The following is a 13,615-nucleotide window of genomic DNA, read 5'->3' as shown; positions in this document are numbered from 1 at the left end:
GGGCATGGATAGAGACTTGAGGAAGCGATTCTTGAAGTGCTTTGTATGGAGTGTGGCACTGTATGGAGCTGAAACATGGACATTTGGAAAAAAGAGACAAAAGAAGACTGGAAGCATTTGAGATATGGATTTGGAGAAGAATGGAAAGTATACAATGGATAGAAAAATTAAAGAATGAAGAAGTCTTGAGAAGAGTTAGGGAAGAGAGAAATATATTAAAAGTAATCAAGAAGAAAAAGCACAATTGGATTGGTCATTGGAAGAGGAGAGATTGCTTGCTTATAGATGCTATAGAAGGAACAGTAAATGTAAAAAGACAAAGAGGATGGAGAAGATATCAGATGCTGGACAGTATCAGGATAGAATACAAGTATAAGGAAACAAAGAGGGTGGCAAGAGACAGGACTGCGTTGAGAGCTGCCATGTGAAGACCTGCCATATGGCAGAACACTGATGATGATGAAATGAGAAAGAATATGTCTCTGAGTTTGGTTACCAACTGGTAAAAGGTCAGATTAGCCTAGCAGTATTAGGTTTTGCGGATGGCATCTTCCATGATTGATACTGCCAACCATTATTTAAATCAAGTTGGTCCTGTATAGAATGATGCTAAATCTTAAAATTATATAGTGATTGAAAATGGGAAGTTGAAACCTGTTGATAGGCAAAATCTAAATTACTTCCATAGACGATAGAGAATTACATACCTGGGGGTTACATCCTATGATGAAATTGCCCTTAATTAAAATAATACAGAAAATACAGATATACCAACCAGGCATGCCGAAAGAAAGCAACCAGCATACTGCGACACCTATCGAGGCAATTGATAAGCATGAAATCTGTTCAATATGCAACAAACGAGTTGAAGAAAATGATGCAGCTGTGACCTGTGATGGGTTATGCCAACGATGGCACCACCTCTCATGTGTGGAGCTACAACAAGGTCAATTTAATGCTCTTAAATCAACCAATAAAAAGAAATCAAAACTTCTATGGTTATGTATTAGCTGTGAACAAGATTTCACCTTATATAAAGCAGGAAAGAACATGCAGAGAGCACTGGAAGACATGCATACGGAACTTACTATGAAAATAAATGAAATGGCCGAAGCACTTTCCAAGCTAACTGTAGAATGCCTCAAAAACAAAAGTGAACAACGAGACAATATCAACATAGAACTCGATTACAGCCCTCAGAAGGTAAAGACAAACCAAATGACAGAGGAAAGTCCAAAATCAGTAGAGCAACCTATCATCAGCGAAACAAAAGCTACCATCCACGACTCGAACATAGAATATGTAGGACAAAACTTTGCACACCATTGCAATAAAAATGGTGAACAAGATGAACATAACAATTTACAAAGAAATAAATAACAGAAGAAGAAGTAAGTGCTACCAAAAGGTCATCATAGGAACCTCTATGGACAACACGATTCAAGCAGCAGAAAGGAATGCATGGCTATACTTGGGTAAACTATCCAAAAGCACCACAACAGAAAGCGTCTAAAACTTCCTTCAACAGAAAGGAATAGAAGAAATTATAGTATGTGAGGAATTAAATTCACCGGGTACTTATAAATCGTTCAAAATAGGATTCCCATATAGGCAACTAAAGGCAACAGGAGACTCAAGATTTTGGCCTAAAGGAGTGATTGTGAGGCCTTTCGTTTCCAAAGTCGACACAGAAACAGGCCAGTTCAGGGAATCAACCTGGAAACTTACATGTGAAGATAAAACCAATGCAAACAAAAATAAGAACGTCCACAAACATGCAAAAATTGATACCGTAAAAATGAATAAAAATTGCACCCCAGATTCATTAAAGACACTACTTTGGAACATTGAAGGATTGAAAAATGCCCTGGATTTGATACCAGAAAACTTATTCCAACCATATGATGCAGTAATCTTAACTGAAACATTTCTCACCGTAGAATGGAACACCAAAAACTTTTACTCCATACATTCTCACGCAACACAAGGTCTACGTGGCAGACCTAAAGGCGGTATCACCTTGCTATTAAAAGCCAGACTGTCACCATTCAGTGTCATGATGGAAACCGATACCATTCTAATGGTAAAAACAAAGCTATGCATAATAATCGCTGTCTACTTTCAGCCTGAATATAAAGATGATATCATCGATGAGCTGGCCACAGCAATAAATATGATACATCGGAACGAAAGAACCATATTAATGGGAGATTTAAACTGCAGAGTCGACTTTAGTCAAAAGAAATAGGAAAATGTAGTTGAGTATTTAGAAAGCGAAGGCTTGATAATGGCAAAATAAAAGAGACTCTAAAACATATATATGTGTAAATGGTTGCTGCGCAATTGATCTAGTCTTCAGCAACGTAAGGTGAATGCAACAGAAGGTACTATCAAATATAGTTGCAAGGAAGCACCTACCAGTGGACACTATCATAAAACTGGAAGAGTTGCAAAAGACCGAGAATTAAAAGAAAATCCAAGAGGGGGAGAAGAGTTGACCTAATTAGATTAGCTGAAATGGATACAGATGCAATAGCTGAAAACATTCGTGAAGGCAATATAGATAATGCCATTGGAAATTTAGAAAGATGTATCAAAGATACTGTCATATATAATAATCAGCAAAATCGAAGAGCGAAACCCTGGTTTAATCACAACTGCTATAAAGCAAGGAAAGACACACGGGAGGCACTGAGATGCGCGAGAATAACGCCAACAGAAACATCCCTACGAAAATATTTTCGATGCAAGAAAGAATTATAAAACAACAATCAGAAAAGCAAAAGAAATGTTTCAAGACAAAGAAGAGCAAAAACAGATAAAAGAGGCAGAACAACAATGGTACAAAGCAGTACTGCCCAAACAACCACATTTTCCAAGCAACATCCTGATTAAAATATGGAAAGAACATTTCAGCAAAGTCTTGCAAGCAAAAGAAACTCGACCAGAAGAGCTAAATGAAGACGAGTATCCAGAGATTAATTTTACTCCCTTTACGGTAGAAGAAGTAGAACATGTAATAAACACAACGAAAGACAAAAAGGCTTGTGGTCCAGACGGAATTTACTACGAAAATCTTAAAGGTACAGCAATCCATCTCAAGAAAATATGGACAGACCCATACAATGAATGCATAAAGCAAGGAAAAATACCTCATAACTGGAGACTTTCTACTCTTAAAAGTTTATACAAAGGGAAAGGAAACATTAGGGATCCAAATGCATATCGTGGAATAGCTCTCGAATGTACTGCCCTAAAAATACTGACAAGCCTTATAACAAAACGTCTATACAGCTTGGTTGAAGGATCAATACCGGAAGAGCAATTTGGATTCATGAAGGGAAAATAAACACTCCAAGCGGTAAAATGTTGACAAGGGGATATAGAAGATGCATTAAGATTCCACAGAGGTAAACTGCACACTGTCTTTATAGACCACACTAAGGCCTTCGACCTCGTGAATAGAAATATAGCAATCGATAAACTAGAAAAACTCGTTGGGAAAAATTACATCACAAGGATTTTAAGGAACATTCTGAACAAAAATTTCATACAAATAGATGACAATGTTGATATATCAGATCCGATAGAACAAACAAACTGAGTTTTGAAAAAGGTGATCCGCTTAGTCCACTCCTATTTAACATAGTAACTGCAGACGTAACTCAGAGCATTAGAACAGAAAAGGTCAAATTGTACGCATACGCGGACGACATGGTGCTTATATCCACTGAGTTAGCGAATCTCCAGGAGGCTTTCAACAAACTTACAGTATGAGCAACCGAAAACGAACTTCACTTAAATGAAAATAAAACTGTGTCAATGACTTTCAGGAAAGGAGGCAAACCGGCACCTAACGATGTTATAATTTATAAAGGAGACACACTATCGATCGTAACACATTACAAATATTTGGGAATCACATTACAGACTCACGGAAATGTATACAGTATCCATGTTCGGGAGAGAGTTATCGCCGCTTTATCAACTATAAACAGTATACCGAATTTATGGAAGTTATCATTAAATACAGCGTTAAAAATTTTCAAGTTAAAAATCACCCCAATAGTGACATATGGTTTGAGTTTAATTTGGGACCAATTAAGAAAGAAGAATCTGAAGGAAATAAAAAAATTAAAAGCAAGATTCCTGAAAAAGGCCTTGTGTATTTCAAAGTATACACCCTCACGCCTGGCATATGTTCTCACCAGAGAATCCTTCTACATTGAGGATTTGAGATAAGACCTATGCCTGCCATCAACAGAAGCATATCAGAGTCTACTCCGTGAACTGCAAGGAAAAAGAGAAGAAATATTCCCTGAATTTTACGCTACAGATGCTATGGTCAACAGAGAATGGATAAAAGCCAATTACGCATTGAGACACTTCATGACGTGTTTTGCTGTTCATGGTTTTCACCACCGTATCTGCACGAGAGACATCTACCACGAACCGGATGAACTATGCGTGTGCAAACTTTGTGATAACCCATGTGACAGATATCACGTAATGACATGTAAGCGCAGAGAAATATCTCTGACAAAATTCTTTGAAAATGCTTAAAAGTATGTCCTCTAATTATGCACATTGTGCGAAATTAAATAAAATAAAATAATACTGTAAATAAGTTAGTGTGACAGAACTCCTGTATTCAGAGTTTCTTAAGCCTGATCAGAAAATGAACATAATAATTCAGTACATTTGGCCCTGCTTGATTTATCCATTGCAATGTGCTCCTTTGTCAAAACTTCAGCAAGGCTTCTCAAATGATATTGACAAATTAAGAGTACTGTTAAAGAAATAATTGTTTTACCAATGGATAATCCTGATTTCGTGCTTTACAGCACCAGGAAGATTCGCAGCAGGGGAATTATTCAAACATCACGGGAAGCTTACCTTCAACACACAAATATCTGCAGTTGGCTAAAGTCTATTGTTGACCCACTTACTGTACAGTTTAAGAATTTTGAATGACCTGGTTTTTTATACCGATGAGGAACCAAAACAAACATATGAAAAGTTAGAGGCAAGTTAGGAGATAAACAATATGAGATGCAGAAAGACTTACCTCTCTGTGGTAGAGGGGTGTCTCATTTCCCAAGATTGGTCAAAATCAAACACCTGGATTTCTACAAAATGCACTAATGCAATAAAAATTAATTGTAACATCATTGCAGTCCACACTGTCTCTGGTAGAAGCCAAGAAACTTGGTGCCTTAACTGCAATGAGAATGAAACCCTTTCCCATGTTCTGGGTTTCTGTTGTAAAGGGAATTTATTGAGAAACAACAGACACCATGGGGTCTGGAGTTGTATTGCTGGTTTGCTTCAAAGGGTCAAGCAGGTTTGAAGTATTTTAAAAAGTGCCATGTAGTTCATCTGAGGGCTTCCATAAGCATGCTGACATCATAGCGATTGACAGAACATTGGTTTTGTTATCAATACAGCTCAGAGGTTTGAAAGAGGAAACACACAAGCAAAAGAGGTTGGTGCTGAAAAGAAGAGGCACTACAAATTGTGGCTTTAAATATCTAGAGGAGAAAAACATCTCATTTCAAAATTGGGAGGTGATTTGCCTCCTATTCTATGAGCTTGGACTTCTTTCAGAGTTTTGGAATTAGTATGTTGGGACTAGAATAAATTGTCACAAATATTCTTGGGGACTCTTCCAGTTGTAAATCACCATTTGTATAGTAGGACAAATTAAATAAATGTTTAGGGGAATCTTGATAGGAAAAGAATTAAATCAGTAATAGACATTTTGATTCAAAATATTATTGAAATATTGTTTGAAAAATCTAATTATGAGCTGTATCTTCACAGTAACTCTTATGCAAGGGCAGCTACACTTTTTGGATATTTCTTTCTCTCTCTCCCCTCTCTCTCTCTCTTTCTCTTTTTCTCTCTCTCTCTCTCTCTCTCTCTCTCTCAAGTTGACACTTTGGTATTTTGTAAGAGAGTTCATCGCAAGGTTATCAGTATTTCTGTGATTTTTTGCTTTATGGCTGGTTTAATTGTTCAGCAGATGTGAGATATCTTAAACATTAGCAAGAGGTAACTGGCATGAAAGTAGCAAAAATGATTGTTAGTACAAACAGGTTAAAACAAGGCCAGGAAGGTACTCATAAACTATGTGTATTTACTGTTCACGGTGGTGGGATGATGCAAGGCAATGGAAAACAATAATAGACTCAGTCTGCTGCTTCTGCTCGAAGTACATGCCCATATCAGCATAGGCAGGTGTTCTCTCATTTCTTTTCAACAATTGTTGCCACTCCTATAGCCTGCAAACTTCATCATTTGTGATATAGTCATGCAGCATCAGGCTAGTTGGCCATCTCAGAATTTTTCATTTTCATGATAGCAAGTCATCGTTCCACTTCTTTTGTTGAAGGCCAACATTCAGCACTATACAAGGAAACTGGGCAGACTACAAAACAGTATATTTTTGACTTGAGCTGATCTGGAATCTTCTTGTCACAGAGTAAACCAGCCACAGAATGCCATTTAAACCACACAGTGTTTGAGCGGTTAGAGATTTCTGCACTAAGGGTTCCGTCAGCTGTCCTTGTTGCTGGCAGGTCAACACCATTGATTTTGATGATATCCAAATCATTTCATTTGTAGTGAGCTATTCTCAGTTTTCTTCACGTTGAGCCATAGGTCAACTTCTGCAAGGCGATCGCTCCAGACTTGGACTTAATGTTGACCAGTGGCATATGCTAAGTCCAAGACTTGGGCTACCACTAGATTTATACTCCACACGGCTCTACTTCTAAATTGACGTTTAGGCCGATTTTGGCTCTGTATGGTGGTTGTGCACCGAAGAATAGACATCCAACCAATCCCAACCTGCCATTTATATCGATTTATATCGGCAGAGCACGATCTTGAAACCTAGTTGCCAAGTCTGATATTTACATTCACCACGTGGTTAACCTATCTCGCTCAACGTGTATGGTATTCGGTACGGTTTGCAATCATTTGCATTTTCCTCCAGTAATTAGTGTTTTTTCATATAAGTTTTATCTCTCTAGTATAGTACAGTATAGCTTAGTTTACAGTTTAGTGTAGCATAAGTACAGTATAGGTTTAATTATTAAATACCTGTAGTTTTATTTACGTCCGTGTATCAGTGTACTTAGTTCGTTGTGTTTACCATGTCTCAGTGAAGTTCGGGAAAGACAAGTGGCAAGAAATCGAGAGGTGTGGGACAAGGCACGCCCTTGAGAAGCCAGGCCCGTGAAATTGTGTCCAACGTGCGCGAGTACTTTGAGAAAGAAAAGGGGTTGGTGCTACATTGCTTCCTTTAGCACAAGCTGTACAGAGAACTGCCGACGCTACCAAAGTAAGTAAATACACAGTAGTGGCAGTTGGAAAGGAGAAATACCACGTTGAGGAACAATCTCCTAGATCCTCTAAGTTTGAAACGCCAGGTAAGAAAAGTAATCAGGCCAAACCAGTGATGAACTTGGACAGTTTCGAGAAAGATGCCATTCGTCGTCATATTTATGACTACTACCGCAGAAAAGACCACCCTACTCTTGCGAAGCTACGTGAGTCTCTGAAGGAAAGCGAACTATTTAATGGAAGCAAGACTTCACTGAATGTTGTGGTAAAGGAACTGGGATTCCGTTACAAGAAATTAAACGGTCGGCGAGTGTTAATGGAGAGAAGTGATATTGTGATGTGGCGCTGCCGGTTTTTAAGGGGCGGTATGAAGGAAAATTTTGATTCGATTGTATGGTTAGATGAAACGTGGATTAATGCAAACCATACCGTAAGAAAAGGCTGGACAGATGATTCTGTGGAAGGTACATTGGCAGTGCCCATTGGAAAGGGGGGAAGAATTCTTGTGCTAAATGCCGGTATCACAAACGGACTTGTACTTAACTCTTTATATGTTCTGAGGTCTAAAAAGACTGGCGATTACCACGGGGAGATGCATAGTGTCAATTTTCAGAACTGGTTTGAATACACACTAATGAATAATCGGTCTGAAAATTGTACAATAGTAATGGACAATGCCCCCTACCATTCCGTAATTCAAGACAAAGCTCCGACAAAGGCAGCAAAGAAGTCGATTCTTGCTGAGTGGTTAAGGAGGCACAACATTCCTGTGCGGGACGACATGAAGAAAGGTGAACTGTTGCAGCTCGTGAAAGAAAACAAGCCACAATTTCCTTTGTATGTCATGGACGAAATTGCAAGACGTCGTGGACATAAAGTTATTCGACTTCCGCCTTATCATTGCCATTTCAATGCAATAGAGAAGATTTGGGCTCAGGTTAAGGGTTATGTTGCAACAAAAAAATAAGCATTTTACTGTACCTGAGGTGGAAAACCTGTTAGCCAAAGCTGTGGCGAATGTCAGTGCCGATGACTGGAGGAAAGTTGTGCGCAGTACACAAAGATTAATACGTGAGGCGTGGAAAAATGAAGATGTACTGGAGAACCCCGTCGAAACCCTTTGTAGGCCACAACCTCCTTCCTGTGCCAGCCATTGGCGGTGAGTGATGTGTGATTTCCTCATTCTCTTTTATTCTGAATAATATATTCTCTTATTAGTGTCAGATGTTGTTATTAAGTGTAGATTTTATGAATTTGTTTTCATTCCATATGTATTCGTTTTTCAGTACGGTATTACATTTTACTATATATGGCTGTTTACCACGGTAGTATTGCATCAGCTGTTCTCGCGGGCGTAGCGTGCTGGCAACAGAGGAAAGGCGATGCTCATTTGTTTTACAAAACTTCAGTTTACAAGTAAGGCCGTGCGGAGTATAGGTTACCCCATTTCGATGGTTGGTTTAGTAAATGTCAAGCCAACAGAGTAGCCAGCTGTAGTCAAGGCTGCTTCACAAGTTACTGCTCTGGCCTCTGCTATGGTCAATACTCAACACCTGATCAGTGGAGATGGTAGCCTAAGGTTTAGCAAATTAAAGTCCGGCTTTGTGGCTAAATAGATAGAATGCTTGCCTTCGGTCCGATGGCCCCGGTTCAGTTCTCAGAATCAACACCGTCATACTGTTAATTCCCCTGGCTAGGGCACTGGGTGTTTATGACGTTTTCGCCATTCTTTTTATCCTCATTAGGTCACCACCAAACCTATACAGATGCCATCCACTATTATATTATTATTAAATACAAAATTTGAATTTTACAGCATTACCAAAGGTTGTATGCATTGTTCACTGCTTTATTAGCTTCCTCTGGAGATCAGCGATGGTCACCAACCCATGATCATGGGTTCAATTCCAACCAACAAAAGAGAACACTAAACCTGAAAGATTGCATTTCATTTTAGCAGATCTACCTATAAAAAGATACTATATTACTTCTTTAATAGCAGCCCTGCAGTGTCTCCCTGCAAGGATGTAGAAGTAACAGGAGTGAAATATCAGCACTCTGTTATCTATGAATATGAGCTGAGAAAGTAAATACGATGAGGAACGCATGGCTGTTAGTAAGCAGTGGCGATCTAATGGACCGAAGCCTAGCACACCTATCCCCCCCGGTCCCTGCACCTATCAAGCATTCATCAGCAAGCCTTGAGAGGTGAGTCGAGGGGAGAGGGACGTACCGCCTGGGCTGCAATGTCAGTCTCTGATGCCTTGCTCTCAGAAATACGTGTGATGTTTTTTCTCATTGTTTTGAAGTTTTGTAAATGGAACAATGTGTCAGATGCTTACGGTAATGTGTTTTAGTTTACCATCGTTCTCATCTGAGGTTTGGGCTTCACACATAGGCTTGGTAGCCCTCAGTATACGCCACTGATGTTAGACATTGTCAAAGACCAAAACCACATTGTCAGCATAGGGTACAGTCCAAGGTGCTTTTTTTTTTTTTTTTTTTTTTTTCAGATCGCTTATGATGGTAAGCATTACCATTATGAGAGGCAAGAGAGCAGGTCCCTGATGTGCTCCCACAGAAACAGGAAAATCACCTGATAATCCAGCAGGTGATTGTATCGACTCTTCAGATCATGCTAGAGCAATTTTACCCATTCTGTTAGCACTTCAGGTTCTCCATGCTTGCAGAAGGCAAACCACATCAGCTCATGTTGCACTCAGTCAGAGGCCTTTTCCAGGTCAAGGAAAGTGAGGTTTAGATTCTTTAACTTCTCACGACGCTTTTCAATAAGCAAGCGAGCCGTGTGGAGAGCATCTGTCATTCAACAACCTTCTACAAATTACACTGGTTGGTGGTGAGTCTGACAATTTGTCGTATCCTTTTATTAATGATACATTCAAATATCTTCATCGTATGTGACTGAGGGCGTATTGGGCATTAGTTGCAACATTCAGCAGGACTTCCTTGGAATTGTGGTATTCAACTCCCAGTTGGCTGGAATCTTTTTCTCTTCAGTGATCTTGTTCAAGAAACTTATCACCCATTGAATTGAATCCCAGTGCTTTGATTTCCACAGTTCTGCAGGTAGATCATCTGGTCCAGTTGCTTTTCCTGGTTTCATCTTACCCAGCTTAACCTGTGTGATCGGCATAATGGGGCCCTGTACAGGTGTGAACCCTGGTGTTGGAGAATGTGGAGACTTCTTATTGCCGATTTCCTCAAAGTATCGCTGCCTCGTTCTGTTACTTTCTTTTTATTGGTGACAAGTTTGCCTCCTTCGCCACTAATTCCATAAACATGTTCTATGTCAACTGTCTATAATGCTACTGTGCAAGTCAGATTTCTCACTCGCCGGTTGATATGTTGAGTGTGATAGATTTCGCTGAAGTTGGCTGATTTGGCTGCTCCAACTGCCTTATTTGCTGCATTCCTGGCATTATAATAAGGATTCCAATTCAGCTGTCTTAGGAGCTATCAAGGAAGTTTTGATACATCTGCTTTTTTATTCTGCATCATGTTCTCCATCTCTTTTGTCCATAGCCATATCTGACAATTGATTATATTTTCAAGTTTTGTAATGCCTGACTTTTCATGAGAAGCTGCAATGACACATTCCTTCAGAGTACCCCATGTTGTCTCCACATCAGTAACAGGAGGAAGAGTGATGGCTTAAATGATGTCATTTTCCACTTCTTGTGAGTCGCCACCATTTTGGCTGTGCCAAGCCATTCCGTACTTTCTTCCTTTCATTTAGAGGTTTGATGCACATTTGGGTAAACAGGAAGCGGTGTTGTGTAGCAACAGTTTCATTGGGAATGCCTAACCTGTCCGGCCCCGCGGTGTAGGGGGCAAGGCGTCCGCCTGTAACCTGGTGGCCCCGGGTTCGATTCCCGGCCGAGTTAGGGGTTTTTAATTGTAAATGATTAATATCCCTGGCTGGGGACTGGGTGTTTGTGTCCTTAACGTTCCTTACCTCACATTGAACACTTTACACTTCCGCAATTACAATTACACGCAGGTTCATATCACATGGTGCAAGTAGTGGCAAAAGATCTACAGAGGTCAACGCCACGAACAAATATAATTTTTTTTTAAACTCCTTTTTTAACCCTTATTCTATTCTGGCCTCAACAGTATTAGGTTTGTGAGGCCTGGGGCGTCTTTCATATTCACACCTGTCATGGCTCTTTCCTTTCTTTTGCAGATACCTTCATTTGCAAAAAAATCTGACCTTTCTCTAATAGTTAGCATTAAAAGAGATGATTATCTCTTTGTACTTGCTCTCAGAATAACACTGCCATCTGATTCTGATAATGTAAGAATAAGGCATACCTCTTTGTATCTTTTCCTCCTTCCTGGCCTTTTCCCAGTCACCTGGAGTCAGCCCATTTTTACTGCTGGAGGGAAGTGTAGAGGGAAGTAATCACTATTGACTGTTTCTATGGTGGTTTGTAGTGTAAAGTGTTGTGCATAAATGAAGATGTATATTAAGATGAACCTGAATACACAGCCCCCAAGCTAGAGGAATTAACCAGATAAAGTTAAAATCCCTGACCTGGTCAAGAATCAAATCCAGGGACCTGTGAAATGAAGGCCACTATACTGACCATTCAGCCAAGGCACTAGACAAGGCATACCTCTTTGAGTGCTTGTACTAATTCTACCACCACCCATTTGTATGTGTGCTTTATGATTTCCTGTACTTTTATTGTGTACGATATGTGCACAAGTCTACTACCGTAAACCTCTTGTCTTGTTATAAAAAGTGTTTGCATTTAAAAAGTTCCTCAGACTTGTATTGATGTTCTGTTTTAGTTTCTATCTGCATCGAAGATAAGCTGTCTGGAGCGGCCTACTCTGTTCATCTCTGGTCTAGCGGACACATTGGTTCCACCACGGATGATGACAGAATTGCATCGCTGTTGTAGCAGCCATCATAAGCAACTCTTGCAGTTTGAATCTGGGACGCACAATGAAACCTGGACCATCTCTGGGTACTATCATGCCTTTGCCAATTTTCTGAGAGATGTGCGGATGCGTAGTACTCTACCAGAGTCACCTCCCTCTCAGGTGAAACCCGTATGAAACTAGAAATTGAGGCAAAATATTATAGTAGCTTGGAAGGCTCACCTTGTAACATGCGACTTGTTCTCAAGGTCCATGCCACTGGTCATCGTGCAAATAATCACTCGCTCTTCACATTGATATGTGATATCAACTATAACCTTAAATAAATATATTTTCTGTAAACATTTGTTTAGTAAATCATCTGACTCTATTTTTAAGTACATTCCTTTCTGACCCTGCACGTGATTGCTTGGATTGCTGTCAGATACCTTGTATAATGGTACCTTAATATTCAATCCAACATGTTAGTGTATTACATAAGTTGAATGATGTATACTGCTTCACTCCACCTTGTTCATCTGCTGGTTTTCCTAGTGCCTCATTATTTTGAATATTTTGTCTTTTTCAGACACGATTAGATAAAGACAATGTTATCCCCTGTGAGTGTCAGATTCCTTGTTAACTTTCATACTATCAGATATAATTGGTGAATCCATTTTCATTGTTTTCCTTTTCTTTTATGACTGTGTGAAGAATTACTCTCAGGGCTTTCAGTTCCCTAGGTATAATATGGTCTGTAAAATGACTAAAAATTAAAGTTGTGATTGAGGTATAATGATTATTGTGGTTGGCTCTCAAGTTTAGAATGAAAAGGGCATGATATTTCACAGTGATATTGTCTCTAGTTTCTCTCTGAGAGACCCTGAAATCATGGTCAAAGAGTGGATGATTTTTAAAACAGAAAGTCGTATCCTTGTGGTGTGGGTTCTGCATAAAATTGTAGGTCCTGTATCATTTAATTCATAAGTTTACAGTCACTTTGAACAGCATTTTCCTTATTTATTAAGTACTAAAATATTTCAGCAAATTAGTTGATTTCTGGTGTATAGAGAGGTGTGTGCTTTTAAATACCGTATTTACTTGAGTAATTGATCCCTTTTTCTTTTTTCTTTTTAGCAACCTCAAAAAATTGGAGGAGGGAAAATTATACAAATTTAATATTGAATCTAAAATACCGATGGAATTCCACCACATTTTGGGTATGGTTCTTTGCGGTTACTGGCATAGAGATGTCCTCTTTCAAAGAGAAAGATTCTTCCCCTTCATGAAATCTACACAGCAACCTTTAAACTGTGAGATTCTTATATTGCTTTTCTTTGTGATTTCCAGTACCTTAACTGCAGCATTTTGTATG

At 39.2% G+C, this 13,615-nt stretch overlaps 1 protein-coding gene across 1 annotated transcript in view; it reads left to right on the top strand.

Annotated features, from left to right (window-relative positions):
- The window catches only part of Bem46 (abhydrolase domain containing 13-like protein Bem46), a 151,224-nt gene extending 138,182 nt beyond the window's left edge, over nucleotides 1–13,042 (top strand). The window contains exon 5 of the mRNA XM_067149012.2: nucleotides 12,169–13,042. Within this exon, the coding sequence (XP_067005113.1) occupies nucleotides 12,169–12,438 (270 nt within the window). The 3' untranslated portion in view covers nucleotides 12,439–13,042. The remainder of the gene's footprint in view (nucleotides 1–12,168) is intronic.
- Nucleotides 13,043–13,615: the final 573 nt, after the last annotated feature.

Source organism: Anabrus simplex, chromosome 1 (genome assembly GCF_040414725.1).
Source record: "Anabrus simplex isolate iqAnaSimp1 chromosome 1, ASM4041472v1, whole genome shotgun sequence".
NCBI lineage: Eukaryota > Metazoa > Arthropoda > Insecta > Orthoptera > Tettigoniidae > Anabrus > Anabrus simplex.
The sequence above is the reverse complement of the archived record's forward strand: the minus strand, read 5'-3'. Positions and strand labels throughout refer to the sequence as shown.